The sequence below is a fragment of the Pteropus vampyrus genome, unplaced genomic scaffold (genome assembly GCF_000151845.1).
Source record: "Pteropus vampyrus isolate Shadow unplaced genomic scaffold, Pvam_2.0 Scaffold140, whole genome shotgun sequence".
Classification (NCBI taxonomy): Eukaryota; Metazoa; Chordata; class Mammalia; order Chiroptera; family Pteropodidae; genus Pteropus; species Pteropus vampyrus.
The window spans coordinates 2905275-2932447 of NW_011888921.1; the positions used below are offsets into that span (position 1 = coordinate 2905275).

A 27173-nucleotide genomic window follows, 5' to 3' on the forward strand; every position below is an offset into this window, starting at 1 on the left:
TAAATGAAGTCTAAAATACACTGGACTCCTCCAGAGAATGGATTACATACCTATAATCATGATTCAAGGGTTTTGGGAAAAAATTACTTAAGACAGTCTATGTTGACATCAACATTGTAAATAAAAGGCAAACATGCAACACTTTCAAAAGCTTGCTAAAAGAATGCTTTTTTTCCCTTCGAATTTGTGCTCATAGTTTATGATCAGATTTTTTCCCTTTTCAAAGATCCCAAAGTTTGGGAAATGCAGCAATTCAATTTTTGAAAAAAAAAAAAAAAAATTCTCCTCCCCAACTTCTGTTTTCATAATACTGTGTGGTGAGGGGTATCGGAGCATTATGAAGAAATGGTTTATCATTTGGGGGTTTTATCTATTTCTATATGACAATAATTTAGGTGTAAATATTCCTTATTTGTAGCTCAGAGGACTATCTTTTAAATAATTGATCTTAATATCAGTATAAGAAATCAATGCAACTATATCTCAGACATTTCTCTTTCTAAACAATTAAGACTTTTAGGTTCCAAGTTTACATTGAGAAAACTATGTTACCTGGGAGAGAATGCAAATTTTTCTAATTCCCAAACAAAACCGCCAATAGCTATGATAGGCAGACACTAGAGACTTCTAGTTCAGTATGGATCAACAACTGCAAAAATATACAGCCTCCTGTTTATTTACAATATATTTACATACAAATAAAGTATTTCCTACAATAAGCCTCAGCTGCATAGATTCTTCCTTTTAAAAACACAAATTCAAGCCTATATACGGATGGGCCCAGTTTCACAGCCTTTTCTCTGAAAAAACCCTAAAGGAGAATTTCTAGGCCTTGTAAATTTTATATAATTTTCAAGAAATTTCCCTTTTAGATTTAGTGATATTTTTCAGTTGTTAGCCATCCCACCCCCCTATTTTTACCTGAAAGCCTTATGCCATTATAAATAATTCATAAATGTTTTAGAGGAAGTATATTCTATTGCTAAAAGATTCTCAGATATGCCATCCCTAAGGAAATCATTAGTATTGCTAAATGCTATAGTCTGTACCTTCTTTGTTTTGAAAGTAGCGAGAGTTTACTGTAAACTGGAATGGAGGAATTATATTCTTAAGGCTTACTGTCTTTCTAAGCCTAAAGCCATTTACATTGATAAACTAAGGGAAACTAATGGCTTTTGCTCTAAGGCATAAAATCAAATATCTGATCATATCGCAGACATGTCCCTCACCTCAACTACCTGTGCTGCTCCATCTGGCATTCTGAGATACTGAAATGGAGCCGAGCTCTACATTCTTTTCTGAGCAGTTTGCAGCTCCTTATGCAGTGCAGACTTTTCGGTAGAGAATTCACTTTAAAAGGAGGACAGGATTGATCACCACTCAATGAACCCAAACATTCTGGAGAACTTACTCCTGACATGAATTCAATATTTCCTCTACGGTTCCATTTACAAAAGGTATAGTCTTTTAATTCCCCTCAAAAAACAAAACAAAACAAAACAAAACAAAACAAAATAAAACAAAACAAAACCCAAACCAGAAAACAATTAACACCTCACTTTCATTTCTTCACAGCTCTAAAAAATGTGATCTTGTGTCTCAGTCCAAGTTACACCCAAGTGCCGGCAGCCCTTTCCAGTGGGATGGGGAGACCCGGCTGCCTCCCCCTTTCCTCCCTCTAAGTACTGGTTCCCATTTCTTGTCCTCTGAGTTCCGTGAACCATCCTCTGAGACAAATGGGTAGGAATAATGGGGAGAAAAAAAGAGAGACTAACTGGCTCAGAGTGGTTCTCAAACTTAACGTGCATTAAGATCACCTGGAGGGCTTGTCTAAACACCATTTGCTTCTCCCCTCTTCTGATTTCGCTAGGTTTGTTGTGGGGCCCAGGAACTTGCATTTCAACAAGTTCCCAGGTGATGCTGATGCTGCTGGTCTGGTTACCATACTTTGAGAACCACTGGCTAGAGGCTTGAGTCCAACTCCAGAAAAAAATCAGTTCTGGGGTAACTGTCTGAGGTGTCCTCTGAAGTACTACAGACTCTTACCACAGTCCTTTGTCCACCCCAAGCCCCACAACCACCACCCATGTGCACCTTTCTCTAGAGGGCGTGCAAATGTAAAAAAAGGAAAGTGGGTAGTGAGTTTTTTACCATCTGATTACTGGGTAGTTAAACCATGGTTTACTAGCACTAAACCCATTAAAAGTGCCACGTGCTGGCTCTAAGCATTAGCATATGGGAGAAGCTATGCAACAACACCTCTTGTTTGTAGTGGGCAGGGAAGAAGATGAACTATAGGAGCAAAAGGTCCTGCTAATTGAAGCAGGCAGACCAAGCCTGAGACCTCCAGAGAAAAGAAAGGGTATGAGCTGAGGAATGCCCCTGGTGGTTTACAACCCAGAAAAGGCCCCCTCGTCCTCCTTCACGCTCCTCCTATCACCATGTGACTTATTCTTCCCCTCCTTTGCAAGAGACTCTGCTTCAGGCCACTCTGGTCACCTCTAACTGGTGGCAACCCTACCCTTCCCATCCAGCAGGTGGTGTCATGGCCGAGGTGGGCAATCCAGATTCCAGTACCAGAAGTGACATGTTCTTGGCAACTCTGAACAAATACCCCCTAGAAACAATATTCTATTTCGTGGTTAGGTTCTTTAGCAATCTTGTTATAGTATCTCATTTCAGACAAGTCTATGGGTTTGATAATCTTTTCCAGCTAGTCTGGGGACCTAACCACCATGTATAAAGGAAAATACATTCCTGGTTGCAAACAACCAACTGTTTGCAATATTACATTATCAGCTTATAAATTGGGGACTGCCTCTGCTTAACAAGACTAAATTTCTTTCCTGTACACACTTTACTACCCCTACTTCCAATAAGTAAAATTAAGGAAATTAGGGATTTACAGTATTCTGTATTACAATAATTAGAGAACAGTTATAAATCCAAAGTATGAAACTGGCACTGTTCACTAGTGTTGAGATCTATCCACTAAAGGAAAACATGCTGCTCCCAATGGCTAATGTATAATATTCTTTAGTCTACTAATTTATCAGAAAAACTTCTATAGCACTTGACTGTGTTGTTCAAATTCTACCTAACATCTGTGATACATATATTTTTGGCTACCAGTTCACTATTCTGAACAAGATTAAGAGCAGTATACTTTACAGCTAATCCCACACAAATGATATGATTAATCAGTGAAATTATAGTAAGGTCTATTATATTCAGTCAACAGTAAAATTAAATATACAAAGATGTTAAAAATCATAGACATCAACAATGTGCTTCCTCTAAATAAATATAATTTAAATAATTCCTTGTACTGACACATAAAATCCAGAGATCCAAATATATCACTACACATCCTTCTCCCCACAAGAGTTAATGATAATTTTCTAACTTCACTTTGTGAGTGTACAATGAATTGTTATAAATTAATGAGAAAATAGAAAGTAGCAAATCATAGCTTGCAGACTAAATTAAGTTTTTTTGTTTTTTTTTTAATGGAGGGTCATCCCATGATCTGGCTATTTTATTACTTGGTGCTTTAGACAAGCCTCCAATGGCCAAACGACTTGACTTGTTTTGCTCAGTTTCTCTCTCTGCTCATCTAATATGAAAGATACTACTGAAAAAGATGGTGTATTTTACTGAGTTAGATATTCATACATAGGTAGGTATTCATATCTAAATACCTGAACTCTGACTTAATGTGGATATAATTCTGGAGCATTACATTAAAAGCTATGATGACCCTACCAAGAAACGCAGATAATAATCTTTCCTTCTCCCATGAGAAGATCGCAAGGTGCTCCGAGGCCTGCCTTTTCTGTGGGACATTAGTCTGTAAATGGGAGAGGGCAGTTCCAGGTTACTCCCAGTGAGCATGGGGGCCTCTGGGAATTCAAGTGGAGGAGAAACCGAACGCAGAGCTCAGTGCCTGGAAACTCTGCCCAGTCTGCGGTTAGATTCTACTTATCTCAGGATAAGAAATCTGTGCTCGGTGAATTTATATGTTTGAGAAATTTAACCAGAATGTAGATAAAACATGAGGCCTGTTTCAAGAGACTAGCTCATGAGCACACGTTTCTTACTGCGTGATATGGACAATCCACTCACAGGTGATGCCCCAGCTTCGTGGTAATGCAGTTCTGGGCTCTAAACCTCATAACTTTCCAAGCTACCTTCTCTCGAACTCTCTTCTTTTTTCAGACTCTGCGTAGCTTCCTTCCTACCCCTTTTGGAGAGGGGCTGCAGTCAGAGTACGAGGCAACTCTGTCTTCTCATGTGGGTGACACTGGGCAGGCAGTCATGGCCCACCCCTTGGCTACGGGCAAGAAGACGAAATAGCACAGGCACCAAGGTCCTCATCTGGGAGAAGGCAGGTATTCAGTGATTTTGTCACAAATTCTTCTCAAAGACTATCTCTGAGGGTTCTCTTTCTTTTTCTTTTTTTTTTTTTTCAAGACTCTGGATGGATTGTTAATGGAGAAGAAATAGGAATGAGGCTTATTTACTTAGATACAAAAATCTTGTATTTGTATTAATCTAAACTTATAGATATAAAACAAGTTTTTTAAAGATCCCCTTGAAGTACCCAATATAAAACAGGAATTACTCATCCTAGATCATCCTCGATTAGATATACATTATTCTCTGTGCAAAAAGCTGGTGGACATGAATAAAAGCTGCTGGATTTGCAATTTAATAAAACATTTCCCCCCTTCAACAATATGGTGTAGGCTGTAGGGCTGAAGGCTTCCTGCATCAGAAGAATATTTTCTTAGGCATTTTGCACAATCTTTCTTGCAGTATTCTTTCTCCTCAATTTATTAGACACAAGTTGCAAGAGGGTAACAAGACTTCATTCGCTAGATTACTCAAATGTGTAGTTTAATATATTTACTATACATAAGAATCATTTCCACCCCCTTCCCAGCTGAGAGCACTCGCCAGAGAATGTATCTGCATGGAGCAGGACTTAGTACCAGTGAGGCCACCAGACTACTGGAGCTCTGCTGCCAGATGATCAGAGCCACTTCAAATATTGAGCATGCTCTGATCCAGCAATGGCACGTGCCCTGTGACTCTCATATGATTATCCCTGTGTGCTATGTTAACCAAAATAGGCAAATTATTTATGAAACCATTTTCCCCCATAAATCAAAATAAATATATACAATTCAAGATTCTTTTCTTTTCTTTTAAAAAGGTACACATAGTGTGAGCTGAATATCTGTAGGAAAATTATTTCAGAATCTGGATGTATAATAAATAAACATGATTGATGATCATGTTTTCAAAGTTCTGAGAGACCATGAAGTCACAAAACTCAGGGTTAGGAGAATGAAAAATAACTGACTGTGGAAAGTACTGGTAAATATGATTGCATGAAATTTGAAAAAAAATCCACAATCCTTAACTTGATCCCAAATCTTGGAGGAACATGAACCATTATAGAAACAGGTCCCTATTTTGCTACCAAAGTGTTATTCCATTTTAAGTATCTTGTAAATTTCTGTTTGCTTCTGTAAACTTGCAAAAGAAGTGATGAGGGTTGCTGATGTGTGGTGACTTGACTGAGCAGCAGACCAGAATGTTTCCTTTTCTTAGGTGGTTTCAGTGGCCTTCACCATTACCCGATGAGCAGGCCCAGTCGTAGATGACCAAGGGAATGCTGACCAGGGAAAACAAGACCCCCAGACCCAAGAAAAGGGCAGCCTAGAGCAACAGAAAGGCATGAGTTATTTTCAGTGAAGCAAACATTTCTCACATACACCTGGAAATAAACAGAAATGCTTTCCCCCTCCTTTTGTGTGCCCTCGTATTTGGAGTTTGTTACAATTGTTGCCGAACTGTGAGAATCTTTCTGAAATTTTGAGGATGTGATTCTCCAAGCATAGGAAAATAAGAACACACTATGCAGAGCCGTCCTCTACAGTCTGCTGACTTCATGGTCACCTCAGTGGGAGTCCATTCTATGGCTGATTGGGTATCCTTACAGTTTCTTTCAAACTAAGACTACAATTAAAACAAAACAAAACAAAACAAAACAAAAACAGCCTGGGAAAACATGCAGCCCATTTCATTACTCTTTACCAAAAACCTAGGTTATTGCTGGCAGGTGAACATTTCTGTCTGAAAAAGTAGAAAAAATAGATAGAAAGGCAAAGCAGATTTAATCAAGTGAAATAGGAAATGGGTGTCAAAAACTAAGTTATTTCAAAGGTTGATGAAGGCCACAGGTAAGTAGATTATTAAATCCAGAACCTGAAGAACACAAGATTATAAATTGCTTGGCCTTGAGACTATTCAATGAGAGCTCTGCAGGGAGAAGGATAAAGCACCATGAGAGCCAAGGGGGCTGGACTGGAACCTGGAGGACAGACCAAAGGGAAGGAGAGGAGGCAAATGGTGGGGTTGAGAGGGCTGCACAGGCTTAGCATCGCAGGTCTGGTCTAACTCCCAGTGGGTCCTCACACAGATAGGGGCCCTTGTCTGATGCTATTCAGTAGCTCCTACTGCCAGTTTTCTTAAGGGAGTTTGGTTGGGAGGCCCAGAGAATTCATGGGCAACAGGCCTCTACCATTTTCAGATTCAATCTTAGTATATTTTATTGCTGTGCCAGAGTGACTGCTCCTTCCTCTCTGTTCTTGTGAAGCAACTACTGGTAAAGTTTAGAAGGATTTGGGATTCATGACTTCAGGGATAACCCTGTTGGGGGAAGCAGATGCTCTACTGGCATCAATGCTGCTTCTCCTAAATGCACAAAGATGATCCCTCCTGCCCACGTCTCTCTTCTGGGTCTCTTGACTCATGTACTATGTGTGGTTGGAGTTCTTACACTATCTGGGAAGGCAGCTGAGAAGCCTTCTCCAAGGCCAAACAAAATGGTCTCTAGAAGGTACTCATGCAGCAGCCACTTCACCCCTGCTTCCCTCACTGTCTCCAAGTGCACCACCTTGAAGATGCCCTTGTACTTCACCAGACCTGGAAACAAGAATCCCAATATAGAAAGGTAGCTTCTGAATCCAGGTCTTTTGCTCCAAAGCATCTCTGTCAAATCATTCAGACTCTTTATGCTAATGCAGCCATTTTAATTAAGGCATCACATGTTCCCCAAGCTGTAGGAAGGAGTCATATGACTAGGAGTTATACATAAACAGTGGACTGCATAAAATCTTTGAGTCCCTCTCCACTTCATTTTTTCTTGCTAAAGATCAGGCATCACCTTATACAGACAGAAGATGACAAGCATCCAGTTTCCCAGCTGGCCCTGTCCTAGCTCAGAGCAAACACTAAGGAACAGTAAGAGTAACACCTGAAAAGATATTCTGAGGGAATAGGGAAGGGAACAGATTCTGATGAGAGATTTTACATCTCCCAAAGGGGAAAACTACAGGACTGACTGCTGCCTCCCCTCAAGGCCATTAAAAGTAGTATTACATGGTAGAGATAGACTATTTATTTGGTAAATGGAAATGGAAAAACTAATCGGAAAAATGAGACATGAGACGTACCCAAATTCTTTGAGTCCCTTTATCTCCATCCTGGTTTGTGATTTTTAAATAAAGAGATGAAGGAAGAAGGAAAATAAGCATATTAGCAGATGTAACTCCTGTAAAATAAGAAAAAAAGTTTGAAGTTGTCATTGTAAAATTTTAGCTTCTTAAAGAGCTGTTGCAGAATAAGTGTCAAGTCATAAAGCCATACCCACGACTCCAAAAATATCCTTCATGGAGGGTATGAAGATCACCAACAAGTTGATAATAACCAAGAGTATGACGGTAACAAAGATATGACGACATAAATTAAACTTTGTTTTTTTAGCCAGTTCAAATAAAGATGAGCGAACCTGCAGGAAAACAAAAGATTCTGTAAGGGCCTGCAGCATGACAGCTTTCACGGTTCTCAGCAGGAACTGATGCATAGGTACACAGGGATTTGTTAAACGTTTTGTAATCGCTAGTGAATTTATAGATAGCTTAACAGTTTGGGAAGCAGGGATGGGGGGCTTGACTTAAGATATAAGCGTTTTTATTTATAAATTGGTTTTCTTCCATAGGGGGGATATTTTCTGTTTTTGTTTTATCTATGGCTGGGTGTTCTCTCCTGGTCCTTCTATATTCTCTCATTGTGTATGATCGAAATTTAAACATTCTACCTATATTTCTCTGTAAAGAAGAGGGACAGATTAATTAGAATTAAGAGTCATTCCATCGAAGGCCACCCAATCTCACCGATCCCACTTTCCTTCTGAATAGTCTTAACTGAGTCTTGGGATCTCTCCCTGTTGCAGTTTCAATGATGCAGGAAAGCTGCCTGTAACAGGCTTTCCCTGGAACAGGCTCCCGAAGGCAGAAGGAAAGGCGAGACCTCAGCTTTTCCAAGATTGCACTGAGGCCTTTTACTCACTGTGAAAAATAACACCGGCACTGTGAGGATGACAGCAACAATGACAGCCAGCCGCACTGTCAGGATGAGAATGTCATCTTTACTCTGGTACTTGTGAAGGAGGTTTGATTCCACAGTTTCTAAAACGAAGGAAAAGGTTAAAAACAAACAAAGCGCATCACTAAACATCAGTTTTTACTAACAACAAAGGATTTGTAAACCAAAGGCCAAGAAAAGCAATGACCTGGGTGTTGAACTGTCAATTAAGACAATTCATAGAGTTGAAGAGAAAAATCCCCTGTGTGAGACATGTTCCCGCTGGTCACTGTAACTTTAACTAAAGAGAACCTACAGTAACCACTAGAAGAAGCTACACAAAGTGGGAATGTTTAATATATACTAAATTATTCATAGGAATAAATTGGGATTAAAAATAACAATGGTTGGAGCACAAAGCCCTCCCTAGTCTAGAGTTTCCCGCACTTGGTGCCACTCATCAAACAACACCAAACAGCCACAGTCCTGCTAGGTGGATGGGTGGACTGCAGGTCATTTGGAGCCTCTTTCAAACTCTCCTCTTACATCTGAACTTTCAGTGGCCAAGCAACAGAGATGCTAATGGAACTTAACCACCATCAAGAAATATTTCTTCTCTTCAATATATGTTTTTCTTTTATGTTTTTTTTTAAGTATTTAGTTTATGTACCACTTAGAACTTTTTCTCAACTCTGAACTTGAGAAAGTGTTATTTCAAAGACAACCAAAGCTAAGAATGGCAGTCATTGAGAGCAAAAATGCTCACTCCTTTGACAAGAGATCAAGCCTTTCCTCCATGTCTCCTTTCAATGGCTTCTCATTGCACCTCACATTACAATCCTTTTAATTTTCTATGTCATTCCTTCAAATCTTTGCAAGGCTCCAACTCCTGGTGAACAATTAGGCATTTTATTTTTAATTAATGCAGAGTGTCATGAGTGTAGCACTCTGCTCCTTCTCACTTTCAACATCTGTCTCTCTCTCTCTTTTCTGTTAATGGAATCTGACCCAATTTGCAAAGCAATTAGGAAATTCTCTGATATCGTTCCAAACTTTCCTCAGTAAAGGTCATATGCTTATAAAATACTGTTTCTTTTAAGGACAGTATTAGGAGAAAAAAATAGAGTACATCATTTCAGTAATTATTCCATTGTATAGTCTACATGAATATGTAAAGGAACCATTGCCATTTGCTTTAAGTAGACAAAAAGACCAGCAAAATCAATCAATAGATAGATTGGTTGCTTTTTGGGGGGCTATCATGTTAAAAGTTATTTTGATATTGATTTTTACTATTTACTTACAAACTTCTACATTTATGTACTGACAGAAATTACTTACCATAGAATGTCAAGTAGCCAAAAATGGCAGTCAAGAAATACATAACAAACATGGCGAAAAAGGAGATATTTGAAACCATCTGCATCTTTTTCTGTGATCGACTAAAAACAAAGATAAAGGAATTTGAACAATTAAAAATGATGTTATTGAATTCATGCACCAGTGTTTAACATGGAAGTGTTAATATTAACTTTCTTTCTATCAGGGTAGGGCAGATCTGACTAGGTGAAATTTCCCTGGGGAATTATACTGGTTTAGAATAACTTCTTTTATATTGAATGGGTACTATGTGTGTGAGAGAGATCCATGGAACTAACAATCCCTTGAGTGTTCTTCCCCATTCTTTTGAAAGAATATTGAGTTCTCCTCCGAAGGGCAGAGAGCATTTTTCAATATTTGTGTTCGATATTATCTCCACACCCAGCATACACAGGGAAAAAAGGCAGAATAAATTTAAATGCTGTTCTTCCAGCCCCAGAGGCCAGGGGCAGGGCTGGAACTTGACCTCAGTGTTCTGTTGTAAACTGCTTCTTAGGTTCCAGTTTTCTCACTGAGTAGCCCCAGAGATGCACCTCAAAGTCTGTATGTCTCCACAGCAATAAGTATCCAAAAGATCACAGCTCCAATGATGGAGGGGTCTATCTCTTAACACAGGTTTACTCTAGAGTTTGGATGAATCTTTAAGTTCCTTTAATTGCCCAAACAATCTGCAAGACTTGTTTTCAATAACAGACCATTGATAGTCATATTTGGTTGTGTCATAACAGGGAAAACAAGAAAAATTGAGAAGTACACATATGAGAAAATTACAAACTAAAAGCTGGACTATTAAATTTGGTATCACAAAGATCCCAAAGACATATTTAAATATCTTAAATATAGGATCATAAAGTTAGCATTGATGTATGCCTAGATAGGTAGACATAGATATTTTAAATTTATCTATATCAATTAAATATGAAAGAGGAAGAATCATGAGTGAATTCAATGCTAAATGAAATAAGCTTTATTTTTGTTTCAAAATGGAAATAGATAGCTATATTGTATATAATTTCAGAGCTTAAGACTGTGCCATGATGACTATTTTTATATAGAAAGTCTGATAATAGTAGGCCAAAAGGGAACCCATGAGGGAATTTGTAAGCAGAGCTTTAGTTTTCTCTAGAACATCAATCAAAAATAAATCCATAGAATCATCTTAATAGTTTAAAATAAAGAACAATATTCTCTTGTTTGGTTTGTGGTTTTAAAATTAATTTCTTTTTGCCTGATTTACCAGCTTTTTCCACCTAAACCAACAGGCAAGTCAGATACAATGTATTTAGCAGTTTACAGATGAATCTGAAGATTGTTATTATCTACCTGCCAAATAAGCACAAGGAACATAAAGTGACACAATTATTTGAACTCTCCTAAGTAATATAGTTTTTGAAAAACCAAATTAAGAAAAAAAGCTCACATAGTTGGCCACTTGCTATATTTACGGCCAAAATATACTGCAGGTTTCTGGTTTTTCCTGTTCTTGTTCTTTTTTCTTTTTCTTTTTCTTAAAATACAGTACTTGCTCAAGAATGGCAGAAAGTAAATGTTGAAGCTGGGTGCTGAGTCCGTAGGGGTTCACTACATAAGTCTGGTTACCTATTAATGAGAGGTATAAAATGCGTAAGGTAAAAAAAAAAATCTCTTACTCTTTAAGCTCGCTGTAAATTGGCAGGACTGATGGGTGACAGACAAATGCAAATGCAATAGTTGGTAGTGCATACACGGTCTATTTGAAAGAAAAAAATAAATATTAAGAAAAGGTATTTTTACATAAAATTATACAGCTCCAGTATTTCTAAGCTATCTTTTTATCTGACAGCTCTTCGGAATCCCTGGATTATTTGGTTATTAGGAGGGCTTTGATATCTAAAATAAGAGCAGCTTTTCTAAGAGAGCTTATCTAGCTTGAGACATTAGGCACTTGGCACAGAGGAGTTTTAGATTCAGCTCACCTACAGCGTATTTTACATACTCCAGGCATAACATGACCCGCATTTATATAGCACTAGCCAGTCACAGAGCACATTTCCTACATTATCTTGCTGAGTCCCTACAACAACTTTGAGAAGAAGACGGACCACTGCTATTCTTCTGGCTCTTTCCAACAGGTTAGGTGACATGCTTAGGACTTCCACCTCTATTGTACTGCTCTTTGCTCTATATAGGGTTCATCAAATCAGACTTAAAAGATGGCATCTAAAAAGAAAAATTACTGCCATATTCACTACTTTGGCTTTATTCTTAGAGTTAAAAAGAAAGAGAAAGATCTATTTAGTTTTCTTAGATAAGACTTTCAAACTCAATATAACTTCTTATGCAAGAAGAACCTGGCAGAGAAGGAAGGAAAAGTAGCATTTCTCATGCTCTAATTCCACCAAGCACTGTACCAGGTACATTCTTAAAAAAACCTGGAAGATACAGAATATTCATTTTTATACATGGAGTTGGGTAACTTGCCTGAAGATTTAAAACCCAGACTAAACGGTTCTATAGCCCACTGTTCCCCATACTATTAACAATATCTCAATAGTATGAAAGTTTCTTAAGTGCCAATTTGTGGTGATATCTATATTTCAACTGTGCACACTGGAGAAGTTTGAGATCTTCCTTTCTGTCACCACCAGATAGGAAGCAGTGGGCTAAAGATGTTATTTATCTGTTTTTAAAGATATATAAGGAAGAGAAGAGCTGAGATAATTATTGAGAAAGAGATTTTCACAGAGAATGCTTAAGTTTGTCCTACATGTAAACTGGGTAAGAGGGAGCATGAAATATAATATTTGTATATTTCTCAAAGGTCTCTAAATGGATTGAGTGTGGAAGCAGTGGTATCGTGTTCTTTTGAGAGCAAATACATTCAAAATAGCGTAATTACTACAACTATGAGAACTATAATGTCCTTAATAAAAATGCTCTTTTTTATATTTAAAGGCTAAGAAAACTTACCTTTGAATTGAAGGTAACATATTTTGGCATACACATGTCAGCATTTGTTGAATTAGCAGCAGAGTTTGTTGAATTTAGCTCCAGAACATTGCAGGAAAGTTGAAATTTCTTGTAGATAACCTGGTATTAAAAAATATAAGAAAAACTATATAGACTTTATTAAATAAATCCAAATAATGAATAACTGTTGCATGACATTATACTATGGCAAAACCAACCAATTATTTCAACCAACACTTACCACTATTAGGAAAAAAACCATACAGCTCAAGGAAAATCCACTGGTATAGCCAAGATACCCTAAAAAAAGATTTTAAAAAATTATTTCAAAAAATTATTATTATGTCATCCATCGCCTTATTTCTTTCAATGTATTTTTTCAAGCATAGTTTGGGGTTCCAATAATATACATACATGCTAAATTGAATACAAGGTTTATTTATTATTTGATAGTGCTGCTTTATTTGGCAAAAAGGGCAGCTTTAATTAAAAACATTATGTGTTTTGATTCCAGTTCTCCCTGACACACTAGAGAACACAGATTCCCAGAATCCAGGGGAAAGAGCCTCTCAAATTTAGACATAGGTCTCTGTTGCTATACTCTGATGGATACTTATGGCCATATCCATTATTCTTTATTATGCATTTATTGTGTGCATAATGGATATCAGCCACAATATTTCTCTTCCCAGGTGAAGGGCATGCACAGAGGAGATGAGGTGATTTCTAGGGACAAATTGAGCATCTGGGGATCTTTACCTTGCTCCCCTTAGAATGCCTGGGAGATCTCCGACCACTGCTATCTCCAGAAAGGAAGAATTAAGCGGCCTCTGGGGGGCTGCACTATTCTCATCCCTGGGGGAGAAGAGCCCTTCTCTACTTAAACTGAAATGAGCTACATATATATACATTGAAAAGCCTAAACACAGATTTTTTTAAGTAGTTTAGAAAATCTATTTATAGATCTTACAGAACAGCTATAGAGGCTTGATATTTTTCATACAAAACAAAACAAAAAACTGTGATTAGCAATCATTTTGGGAAGAATTTTAAATATCTGCCTTTAGAGGCTTTGGACCAGATAGCAGTGTGGCTACATTATTCAATGTACGAAATTCCCATAACATCAGGCATTCTTAACTCCGAATACAAGCACACACGCTGAAAGTCAAAACCAAGTAGATATGACTGAGAGATTGTTCACCACTTTTGACTTTTCACTTCTCTCTCTCCCTTTCAATGAGGCAAATAACTGAGATTGGATAGACTGATAATTTAAGAGTGATTCATTATACTTTTGGATATAAATATAAGATTTTAAAATCTACTTGTTTAAATAATCAAGTTATTAAAGACCATGTATAAAGAGAATTCCTTTTTCTGGACTTTTCTCTGAATAGCCTGTAAGTCGTGCGATTGGAAACAGCACTATCTGTTGCTGGCCACAGAACCTCCCTTCTCCCCTCCACAGCTTAGTAGAAGGATTGCTTAGGAAGTCACTTACTGACCATATTAAAGTTGAGATTGATTAATACTTTTAATTTATCATGCACTTAATTTTTACCCTACAAGTGAAAGTAGAGAACAAAGTTGTTCATTTTTTTAGGTTTCTGATTCATCTGGGCACTTGTAGAGACCATGATAAGAACAAGATCTTTCCTCACCTAAATTCTTCAAGAGACACAGAGGGAGAATTATGCCAAAGGTAACTATCACCACCAGAACACGGCCATCCACATACCAGGCTCTGAAAGACATTTAAGTGGTTAGGTCATATTTTCTCAGAAAATGACATTTCTTTTCTTAAGTGTAAAATTTCTCGGTATGTTTTAATTAATTTTTTATTATTAATTATTAACATTAATTTTTTATCATTATTCAAATTTTATCCAAACACTTTAACCCAACCACGACTCATTTACTTTTGTCTTTCTCCCATGTGATGGAAGAAGGGATATTGTTTTCTTTTCCTCTCCCATTGGCTAAATGTGGCATTCCTCTGAATTATTTATGTGGTTTCAAAGCTGAATGAACACATTGCATTCTGTCAGATTACAATTTGCTTTATCAATTATTTAAAAAGAAAAATCCTTTTGGTTTTGTTAGGCTAATATCATCGAAAAACAAGTCACCACAGATAGGCATTGCTTTCTTCGTAATCTCTTGTATTTGACCTTGAATCCTGATTACAGAACACTAAGAACTGTGCCTTCTATGAGTCTCCCTTGAGAGAAAACAGAGAACCTAAGACTGACAAGAACTGTTAAATAAGAAAGAGTCAAAACGTAACAGGTGTGCCAAACATAGCTGCAACAGTTTCCAGAGTTAGCTACATCTTTAATGAGGTTGACTCATGTAAATTTTGCTCCCAGAATGCTATGTCTCTTCTTTAAGAAAGAGGTTAGGGTCTTAATTTTCTTGTATGTTCTGCTTCTGTGTTAAAAATACTCCATATCTGTTTTATTTCACAAAAATCAGATATAGATTTCAGGCCTTTAGAAAAATGCAGCATCTACCATTTGCAACATAACAGATGAATCTACCTTTAAATGTTCATATTCAAATGGTTTTCCCTGCTTCCCTCATTTATATAATTCCAGAGAAATTTGTTATCAAAACAATAAACAAACAAACAAACAAAAAGAGCCTAGAGAAAACTTTGTTTCTGCAATTTTTATAAAACAAAAACTTTGGTTAGCCCACATTTAAGTTAAAAATATTTTAGTTATCCTATTAAAAAAATGGACTATAACTTACGAAAATGTCTCTTCCTGTCCCATCAGAAACTTTATGGCAGAGGGTAGTTCATTTTTTACTATGAAGAGGTAGCTCAGCATTGCTAGAGGAAAATGAGAACATTTTTAGAAAGAAGATACTAAGGCTCATGTTGCAAGCTATATAAAAGGTTACCAGCTTGTTCTTAGACTAACTTTCGACAAGACACAAAGACAGCTTTAGAAACTCTCGCAGCATCTTTGGTTTTAAATAAGTGACTGCTGTTTCTGTTTTACTTCCCATGTGCCATTCTGGCAATGAGAATGCTAACTTCTTGAATTTGGTTAAAATTCATGTGGTCACCCAACCACCAGAATTAGAGAAGATAATACTGTTCGCCTACTTTAAAGTTACATATAGAAAAGCAGTTTTTTTGTTTGTTTGTTTTTACCTCCAGTGTTCTGCAGAGAGGTGGCTCCAAAGATTACAAACTTCCCTGTGGTGCCAAAGACCTGTTCTCCCAGCTTTTCATAAACCATGCAGCCTATTTAAAAATCATATTTGAGAATACAAGAAATGGCAGGACTCTAACAGTTAAAAAAGATAGTCAAAATTTCATCATGCTATTGACTATTACCCAAGTTATTTCATGTCTTTCTCAAAATCACATAAATAGTCTTCTTGGCTTTGCAAGGGTTAAGGCATTTTCATTATAAAACAACCTCTTAACATTTTTAAATGTCAGACATGACCACCGTTTCTCCTTTTTCAGATTGGCTACAAAAGCATTATAATTAAACTATTAGGTCATAAGGCTTCTTTTTCAGTACCTTAAGTAGGCTTTTTACTTTAATGGGGGGAAATTCCCACTCTGATCTCATTCTCAGGTTTGGTGAGTATCATTAAAATAAAGATTTGACTTAAAAATAAAAATTCTGATAGTTGTGACAAAAGGTTCTTTTTGAATTAATTACCTGCACTGATTAGCCTAACAAGAATTATCCTAATAATATTCCACCAATGCCTTAAGTGTCCTAAATATAATAACAAGCTTAGAAACATGTAATAGTCACAACATCAAAATTCTAAAATTTAGTTCAAAGGTATGTAACTCACAAAAGACAGTAGTAGATAAGTCTGTCTAAAGAACAATTTGGCTATAGCAAAATTCTAAAGTATTCAATTAGCTCATCTCAATAAATACTAAGATTCTAAACCATTCATTTTTTTAAAAAGTGTTTATATTTCCTTATGACTCACATTTTCAAAAGGTCCACAGAAAGCAATATGAGTCAGGCTAAATTAAAGTTTTGTTTAATTTCTCATAAGACTGTAAACTAGACAGTGGTTAGATCTTCAATTTATCACAAAATGTTCCAGTTAAATGCAGTCATCTATATACAGTAATAGTTGGCCAACGTGGTTTTAGCTCATGTAAAAGTCAAAGTATTACAAACATAATCCCATATCCCAGGAGTAGAAAATAAACACTTCAGGTATTATACTGCCCAGAGAACTTGAAATCTTTTTATAGCACACTCAATCCCACATTGACTTGGGAGTAGCATTTTCTCCTTGGAATATGTACAAAAGAGAATGAAAGCTCTGTTTACCTTAAAACTCAGAGGCTATAATATAAAAACATGGGATCTGTGTTCTGAATTTATAAAGACTCAAGGAAACACCAAAGCCCTTATAATGAAGTCATCTTAAACTAGAAAAACAGGCGTAATTGTGGGTTCCATTAAAAGACAACACTATTGCTCATTGTTCATGACAATTTAATTTATATGTTGCTGTATGAATATCTCTAGGTAACTTCTACTATAGGTCTTACAGTGACTGTATGTCAAAGTACTCTTTTTCTTTAATAATCAAGTTGCTGAACAGGGAGAGCATCAATTTGTTCACAATATTAGCATCAAAATCATTCACTCTGGCTTTAACAAAATTAGACATATTATCAGTTTACCTGTTTCCTTTGAACAGATCAACAGAAGGTTTATTGAATATATAGACAGCAGTGTCACTGAAGACAAGAGTATCCTAAAGCAAAGAAAATAAGTTTTGTAATGATTATAAAAGAACATACTCTGACCTTACATTTTAGAAGGGCAAAGGTTTACTTATATGGTTAACGCTATTTGTTGATTGTATCCAAATTTTGGAACCTATTAGTCACACCCTCTTTAAAATCCTGGACAAAAACATTCTACCAAATAAAGAACTGCTCATTAGAATCTGAATAACTAATGGTTCAAATCCTTTACGTAACTCAAAGCCTAAATAGCTCTCTGGTACCATTTCAGTTGGGATGATGTTAAAATAGCTTTAGAAAGAAAGCTTTGCAGTCTGTGGTGCCGTTTATGTTACATCCAAGTAAGAAAGTGTGAGAAAGGGTTGTGGGGATTAGGGAAAGGCTTTCAGAGACCCTTAGGTCAGTGACCATGTGACTTTGGGCAACTAGCTCAATTTCTCCCATCCCTAGATTTCTCAACTATAATATAGAGACACAAGTCAAATGATGTCTTAAGTTCCTTTCATCTAATTACTTCATGGCTATTTTTGAGTCTATACATCGGACCACTGAGATAATTCACTTTTTTTGCACCTAGTTCCTCTTAAAAGAATAAGTATCTCTTTTAATTGACGGGAAAATTTCAATGATCGAGTACAATGAAAATACTTTTTTGAATAATGAACTCATGTTTTTGTTTTAGTACATCTGGCTCATTATCAAACACTCCACAAGAAAAAGCACAGTTAAAATGATGTGGGAGATTACATAGGTTGTTTCTAAATCATTTGGTTAAAGAGAACATAGTAATTGAAAATAAAGCCTATTTATTACAAAGAAAAAATTTCTGGTCCCCCAGATGAAACCACTCACTTCCTGATGGAGGGAAGAACATCCCTAGAACAATATATTACTGCAATTGATTCTGTGTTTGAGTAATTAAGGCAATTATTTTTCTTGCAAGTGCTATTAACAGGTACTTGGCACATCATACAGGTCTCTCTGTGCAGGTTGTCTCTTCCCAGTCCCTTCTCCCCCTGCACACCTGTTGAACCACTGCCCTTGGACCCAGCTCAGACGTCACTTCCTCAGGTGCCTTCCCTTGCCCCAGGCAGAAAGACTGCTCCTTACGCTTAGGTATTACAGCAATTTGTTTCTCCTACGTTCAGTATAGCCATGAAGAGATAAAAGGGGAATATAGAATGGTCAACTGTAGAGCAGATGGGCTGCCAGAGATTGGACAGAAAACATAAGAGGGACAGAGCTTAGCAGAGGTAACAGATACTGGGAGAAAGAAAACCTAGCACTTTGGGTGAAGGTTAATAAATAAAGGGGACCAGCTAATAAAGGGGAATTTAAGTCAAGATATGACTAAAGAAATACATTCATACACACACACACACACACACACACACGTATGTACGTATGTACAGACATATGTATGTATATATGTATGTATGTGCGTACGTATGTATGTATATTGACTTAGCTGAGATCCCTAAGTAGGAGGGTGATTAAGAAGAAAAGTCCCTTATTATCTATTTTGGTTGAGGGATATAAGAAACTGAGAGCAAGCATTTATTAACCAACCCAGTAGTTTTAGGATATGTAATGGAACATAATTTGATGTGCTCTACCAGAGAATAAGATACAGGATACAATTGTGGTATGATGTTTCTTTCATCTTATAAGATAAACAATATTTATGTTGAAGAAGTAAGCTTTGAGTTTTACTCCAAGTTCACTCATGTTTTTAGGGGCACTGAACACTAAGTGGCAGCTTCTACATGTGTATGTGAAAATTCTGTGTGACACAAAATACCATGAGCTTCCCAACAGCATTAGTCATGTGCTGTTCTAGAGTGACCATGTACCCTGTTGAGTCAATTCTCCTGGGACTGACCTGGGGAAAGGAGGGGATATTACCACCCAGCCCCAGGCTAATGAGTAAAGAGTACGACTTTGTAGGAGCTAAGAGCCAAGCAGAAGGGACAATTACTAACATCTACATAATAATTAACCAAAGGCCCTAAGTCTGGGAGAACTGGGTACTTGTTAGCAAAAGAAACATTCTAAGGAAACTTCTGTTCCCTCAGCTAGTAGCTCCTGGGACCACGTGGTTCTTGCACATGGTTGCCTCTTAGCACATTCTCTTAGGCCGAATCTCTTTGTAGATGATGCTCAGCTGGCCTGTGGCCCTTGACAAGAGGTAAAGGATCTCTTTATAAACTCCTACCACCTCTTTTTCATGTGGGAGAAAAGTGTTGATGGGGAGATTTTAGTAGGGAGTTCACTTCTCCTCCTCCCTACGCTAACAGCAGCAGAATGGGGTCCTCTCACAGTGATGAAAACTCTCTTGTTCTCATATTTAAGAGACATAACACGGCACCCCAGGCAAAAGGACCTGTAGTGAGAGTCTGACAGCCTTTGTCTTTTAACCACCCAACCCTTGAAGACTCTCCTCTCTATCTCTCCCAAAATATAGATCTTCCCTCCAAAGACTGAAAACTGATAAAAACAAATCATTTTCTACAAAATGAGCAAATTCTGTATGTAAAATTCTAAGACTACTTTAGGCTATAACAGATTCCAGCATTAATGGCACTGAAATTTAGAAAAGTATACCTCTTTGTTTAGATGCTTAGAAAGAAGCAATAAGTTGTCTAATTGGCTATAACAGATCCTAGGATAGTTTAAGAGGATCCAGTCAGAGATGTCAGAGGCACAGAAAACGTGACATCTAAAAGAAAATAAACTCAGACACATGGACAAGAAGTGTGGGGAGGGGGATGGGAGGAGAGTGAAGAGGGTAAAGGAGGTCTAATGTATGGTGGTGAGCACACAATGAAATATACAGATGATATATTATAGAATTGTACACTTGAAACATATGTTATTAACCCATGTCACCTAATAAATTTAAAAATTAGCATGTCAATATGATCTTCCAGTTAAATTGTATACCTGAAACTTACTAGATTTCATTAACCAATGTCACCATAAAAATAATGATCTTCTAAGAATTTTAAAGTAATCAACTTTATTTTTTTTTTAATTTAAATATTTTCCTAGTATCCTCTGAGTTGTAATTTATTCCCTCTTGAGGTAGGAGATTTTTGCTTCCAAAGAAATTCAATAATAAAAAAAAGAGCAGGAGGAATGATTTGAGAGAAAATAATGACTTATTTGAATATTTCTATTTTGAGCATGACTGTGCTCCTATTTGTTCAATTAGATATTTGTGCATATAATTGTTGTTTCCTGGAAGATAAACATAAGCTGGTATTCCTCTGCTAAGAGGAACATGAGTGATTCATTTTTTCATTTCATTTGGATAGCGTGTATGCATTCACAGTGCTAACCACTGACCACAAGTTTTGCTATGGCTGGGGCAAAAGCTCCTTGCTATAAGGGCATGTTTCAATGAGAACTAAACCTCAGCAATAGGCAGTTGAGTTGGCATAGTCTCCCATGACTTACGAATGGGATTCTAATATGTGTAAGTTCACTTATTCTTAGCTAAGAGTCTGCTCTGTGCTGTGTTTAGTATTGTATGTAAGTAGGTAAATAGGACAGGCCATGGTGTCATGGTGTTGCTATTTCAGAGTTATGTTCAGCCTTGAAGAGAAAGGGATCTAAACATGTAACTGAACTTGGGCCCTGGGAAGCAGTAGTAGGAGTTAGTCTTGTGAAGAATGTAGCCAAGGAACTTTAGACAACCTTGTGTCAGCAACACTTTGGAAGATGTGGTACAATGACATCCTAGAAGATGTTGTGTTCCCTGAGAAGAAAGAGGCTTGTTAGGAAACAGAATTCTGGACTTCCAGATTAGGGAGACCCTTTCGGAGACTGTCCAGCTTTTCATCCAAGACAGGAGACCTCTATGCTCCATGCCCACACATAAGCATTGAGGTCTACAAAGTGTCCTCTGACATGGGACACATATACAGCCCATCCTTTTTCTGCAAAGTACTGTGCATTGGAAGTGAGGCTGAGCTGAAACTATTGAGGCTATTTCTGTCCTTGGGTCTTCATTTTACTCTCTGGACCTATTTGAATCTACTTGAAATCTAAACCTTCTTCCACCTAACGGTCCATTTGATGGAGATCATTGACTTAAACATCTTTAATCCTTTCAGATGTTCATTCTGTGATGGAGTGTTCAAGCTGTTTACATCTCAGTCATGGCCCAGGTTCTCTCACCCATCCTTTTCAATGGCTGTGTGCCAAGAAAAGCATAATACTGTCACATCAGTTTTGGTTCAAACAGTGCAAGGCACAGTAAAATTATTAATTTGAGTTGGATGTCATGCTTTTTAAAGGTAACTTATTTTAGTATTCGTTTTTATGACAGCTATGTCATAGTTTTCATTCTTATTGAGCTTCTAATGTGAACCGCTATCAGGCTAATCTTCCTGGTTCTAGCCTATGTACTATTTTAAGTGCAGGACTCCACACTTATTTCTATTCCATCTTATCTTTCAAGTCTTGTGATATATTTTAAATTGTTGATCCTTTCTACCTATGTATCAACTACCTCATCAAGCTTCATATCTTGAATCTGCCTTCATCCAAGTCACTGGTACTAACTTTGAATAGAACAAGACCATCTGGAAGATGTTTCCTCATCTAGCCAACTACTCAAGTCAGAAATCTGGAAGCCATCCTTGATTTCTCATCTACTTTCTCTTCCCTTATATCTAATTCACTGGCAAGTGTCCTATCATTTCTGCTCCCAAAATATAACCCAAATCTATACGCTTCCCTTCCCCCCCATTTCTACTGCCACTATTCTAATCCAAGCCTCTATTATCTTTAATTCCTGGACAAGTGTGATAATCTCTGATCCATCTTCCACCCACAGCAGCCAGAGCAATCTTTTTTTTATTCTATTGCTTTATTATGTTTCTTCATTACTGGACAGTAGGACAGGCCATAATAATTTAATTCACAATCATGGTCTGTCCTATTTACCTATTTATATAAAATACTAAACACAGCACAGAGCAGACTCCTAGCAAAGAATAAGTGAACTTACAAATATTAGAATCCCATTCGTAAGTCATGTGAGACTATACCACATATCTTGCTAAAATCAAGATACACTCTGTCTAAGGCAGTTCTATGACCTGCTTGTTCACTCTTCTCTCGAAGGATGAAGTTTGTTTAGCACGACTATTTAGGAAAACCCTATTGGCCTCTATAGAGCAATATTTTCTGCAGTAATTACACATAAAATGCTATTTAATAATTTGCTTTAGAATGTTGCTTGGGATCAGCTTTTTACCACTTCTAAAATTTGCCCATTTCCAGTTCTCTGGCCATACTCCTGCTCTCTATGACTTCTTAAATATTCTTGACAGTAGTCCTAGACACATTCACTCTATTTGCTGCAAGAAAATTTTGACTCATATCTTAAACAATGAACATCTAAACATCTGTTGTAAAAAAATTTCTTCATCATTGTTGTGAATCATATTGCTAGGACTGCAATTTTTTGTTCTTGCATAATTTACCCTAAGATTATTTGGACAATGGTATAATAAATTTCATTTTTTTAAAGTACCAAACGCTAATAAAATGGAACGCTATGACAATAAATGGAACCAAAACATTTAAAGCAACTGAAACATTCTATACAATGACTGTGGCGGTGATTTTACAACTATAATCTGGGTATACTTATCAAATCCTATCCTTTAAATTGGGAATTTTATTCTATAAAAATTATACCCCTCCCAAAAAATAAACCAACTCTACAACACTTTAAGGGAGATGAGGCTGCTGTATTTTAAAAGCCTAGTTATATAACAAGAAATCATGTGACATACTCCCAACGCAGCATCAGGGTCCCTGGAAGAGATGGATATGAAGCAGCAGTCACTGCCATGGACCCAGAAATAGTTCAGATGGGGGCGTTCAGGGCTGCCATGCAGGTGAGTGCTTTCAACTCTTCCGGGACCCATTCCACTCAGAAAATAAAGTATCCTTAGCAACCCTCCCCAGCATGACTCTCCCTGTCCCCATTCTTGCCAAAGTTTAAAGCAGCTCTTCTCATACTTTAATGTATATATATGAATTACATTGGCATCTTGCTAAAATGAATATTCTAATTCAGGTCTGAGGTGGGACCTGAGATTCTGCATTTCTGACAAGCCCGAGGTAATGCTGATGCTGCTGGTCCATGGCCCACATGCGGAGCGGTAAGGATTTAAACCTGTGAGCTCTGGCCCTGTGTTATATACATCTCAGTGTTTTTGTTTGTCACAACCGCTGACAAACAAATTGCCTGTACACTGCAGGTGGGGTGCCATGACAGCATTACAGTGCGATTACCTGTAACATGGACCCCATAGCTGCCCAAGTGAGACTGCAATGAAGGGAATTATTGAATTATTATCTTTCCTGTGAGACAATGACCAGCTCTCAGTGTGAAAGTAAGGTCTCATCTACTTCTTCAGGTCAAATTCCTCAGGGTAATAGGGCATTATTTACTTCACCAGGGTATATGTTTTTAAATTATTTTCAACTCCACACCCCTCTTCCCACGGTCATGTCTCCATTCTTCCAAAAGGGATATGAGGCTCACCATACTATATAATAATTTGTCTTCTAAACCCAGTTAAAAGTATAAACTTTTACCATCCTCATTAAATGAGCAGAAGAGTTCATATAAAAACTCCTGCACTGGAGGAAAAGTGGTCTTTCTTGCTTTAGTCCTGCTTTTATCTATCAGTATCTCACACCAATCCTCCACCTCTCACTCTAAAACTCAGACATATATGCTGATTGAGGCAAAATATTTACTAGGAAATTTAAAACTCCAGTACAAAGGAATTGGACAAATTGTAGGAAACATATTGTTTACTTGCCAACCATCTCTCACCAGTCTCTCCCCCTGCTGCTGGCTTGCCCCTCACTCTCTTCTACCTCTTACCTTTTTTCTATATTTCCAAACTGTCTCCACCCTCCTGTACTTTTTCATTCATCTTTTATCTTCGCTAACTCTCCCTGCTCTTCCTTTCCATTCCCAATTCTTCCTAAGGGAAATATCTGTATGAATTGAATAAAGCTTTGAAAACAATGCTGAGAAGAGTAGAGCACTAGCTGGGGATAAAGGAAGGTCTGGGCATCATGGAGAACTCAAATGAGTATGAACACCAAGAATTTAAAGTGTCATCCGTCTGTGCGGTTACAGAGGACAGATTCAGGGGTTTCCAGGCTAGTGTGACAAAGAGCCAGAGGAGAAAGAATATTTAGGGTGTGGGGAAGAGAGGGGTTTAAGTGAGGGACCATGACATACGTCTAAGCTGGATAGGGAAGGAAGCACAGACCATACGTTCTCAATGACATTCAAGGGCAGGTATAGTGGGAGTATCCAAGGCAGGAGCCTGAAAGTAGAAGAGGTTGTGATCAGAAGTAGAGTGTCTGGAGGGTAATTACAGAGGTGCTGTGGTGTAGTATGGTTGGTTCCTGGCCCAGAGAAGGCATGTCAGTTGGAGGCTTTAAGTGGAGAGGATAGGAGACACAGAGAAAGAAGTGTTTATTTAATGAGAACTCAAGTGGAATGAGACATGCCTGAAAGTGAGGTGAGAGGAATAAGATGTCCTGAGTCCCTAATACATGTGAAATTTTTAAATATTTTGAAAAATTCAAGATTATCTTTTACATACAAATGCATTTCCTAGAGCTTTAATTTACTTTAATGGGAATTCAAAATAATCAATAAAACATTTTATTGATCATTACTAAAAATAAATTTAGAGGTATTCACTACGTTAGGCCCATGCTAAACACCTTTTAAAGTATTTCACTTATGAATAGTACTATTACTACCTATTTTACAGATAGGCAATTGAAGTTCAGAGAGGTTAAATATTCTGTCTGAGGTCACTAGCATAGAGCCCTCAAGCCCTGGTAGTCACACTCCAAAGTCCTTACCCATCATGCTACACTGTCTGCCAAAGGCAAATGTGCAGAGAGGAATGACTGTAAAAAGTAAGACCTAAGAGGAGACAAAAAACTTGGAATGAAATATTAACATAGCTTGTGTTTTAAAAGTGAGACTTTAGAAAATTTCCTTATGTAATATTTATTTTATGCATTTTCAAATGGTCTTTAATGGTTATTTTAATTTTATGATAAAAGTATTAATATGAAAAATATAAACCACCTTCCAAATGATGGTATTATTATTCCAACCTTTTTGGGGGGATAGGGAGGCTGCATTTGTTTAAGTCCCAGGCTCATTAATATAGTCCCTATTTCATTTAAAGAGCTCACAAAACACTTATGAAAAGAAGCAGAAACATATAATTAGTCCCAAAGTGGACTTCTTAGTCATTAAATCCTGATTAAATTTCAACATTCTGAGGGTCAGAGGACCAGTATACTAGGATCTGGTAGCATGTAATCATTTGCAATATTTATAAATTGAACTAGGGAACAAAAGGGATGGTTTTAAAAGGTTGGTCAGAGAACAGGTGGAGGTTAATTATTTGAATAATTTCTTCTATTTTTCTCCTTGTAGAGAAATCTAAATTCTTTGGTGCAAAGCTGCTCCTAAACTAGCCTCACTGTTGGTTAGTTTTTTGTTTTGTTTAGAGAAAGAAATATGCACCACTGGTGACCAAATCAAATAGTATCTAATAAAATCCTAAAAAGAAAGAAGTATTTAAAAGAAGTATGCAGATAGAAATAGAATTTGTCACTTTAGTTGATACTTTGTGAGGTTAAAAAAGTTAGGACGAGGTCTGAGTTTAAATGAGGAAGTTGTACCAGTAAGAAAGAAAGCCATATGCCACCACCACTTCCTGTTTTTGCCTATTGGTAGAGGCTGTGGGTTTTGCGGGCATTCCATTTATAACTCAACATGTCCTCCTTCCTCTTCTTACATTCCACAAGGATAACTGGTTTCCCTTCTCTTCAAACCTAGATCCTTACCTTTTAAACATGTAACTCCTCAGTAAAAATAAAAATTCCATATAACCATTAAATAAAGGAATTTCTGTACTTGGTATTTTGGACTTCCATTTTACTAGGAATGATGGATTTGGGCTTCATCCATACTTTCTTACTCTGTTTCCATGGTGACAATGCACATTTAAGGAGAGATGGGAGAGTTAAGAGGACTAAACCATGGGCTTGTTGCCCTCCCTTCCCTCTTCCCATCACCAGTTAGTATCCTCCTGGACAAATTACTTAATGTCTGAATCTTTATCTATAAAATGAGGATGATAAATAGGGTTGTTATAAATATCTCATAAAAAATGTATACTTTATAACTATCTTCCTTAAAAAAAAAAAACTCTTTATAAAAGCAAAAGCCATTCTCAGCTAGCAAGCCATACAAAAAGAGGCTGCAGGTGGCTTTGGTCTGTAAGCTGTAGTTTGCTGATATAGATGTAGATCAGTGATACCATGTGCCTGATGTAAGGTGAAGCCTGTGGCCCTAGAACAAAGCAAAACTTACTAGCCCACATGAGGGCAGTTTTCCAATCTACTAATCCAACTACCACTCCTTGTGTAATAAAAGTTCAAGCTAACCTTGAAAATACAAACTTCTGGACTATCTGATCTACTGTGCTGATACATACCTCGCCTACCATAACCCAGAAAAGGCATTTTCTGCATCATGGAGGTGAATAATACTGTTAAAACTTTAGTATAGTCAAAT

At 37.2% G+C, this 27173-nt stretch overlaps 1 protein-coding gene across 11 annotated transcripts in view; it reads right to left on the minus strand.

The window, feature by feature from the left end:
- Window positions 1-4523: 4523 nt before the first annotated feature.
- Window positions 4524-27173, minus strand: part of SLC38A1 (solute carrier family 38 member 1) — a 55966-nt gene continuing 33316 nt past the window's right edge. For all 11 annotated transcript variants that reach the window (XM_011368189.2, XM_023535475.1, XM_023535473.1 and 8 more), the window contains 12 exons: window positions 17453-17526; window positions 15932-16024; window positions 15523-15604; window positions 14430-14512; window positions 13007-13065; window positions 12766-12885; window positions 11466-11545; window positions 9778-9878; window positions 8422-8540; window positions 7720-7861; window positions 7527-7624; window positions 4524-5727 (listed from right to left, as the gene is read on the minus strand). In XM_011368189.2, coding sequence (XP_011366491.1) covers window positions 5626-5727; window positions 7527-7624; window positions 7720-7861; window positions 8422-8540; window positions 9778-9878; window positions 11466-11545; window positions 12766-12885; window positions 13007-13065; window positions 14430-14512; window positions 15523-15604; window positions 15932-16024; window positions 17453-17526 — 1153 coding nt within the window. In that variant the 3' untranslated portion in view covers window positions 4524-5625. The remainder of the gene's footprint in view (window positions 5728-7526; window positions 7625-7719; window positions 7862-8421; window positions 8541-9777; window positions 9879-11465; window positions 11546-12765; window positions 12886-13006; window positions 13066-14429; window positions 14513-15522; window positions 15605-15931; window positions 16025-17452; window positions 17527-27173) is intronic.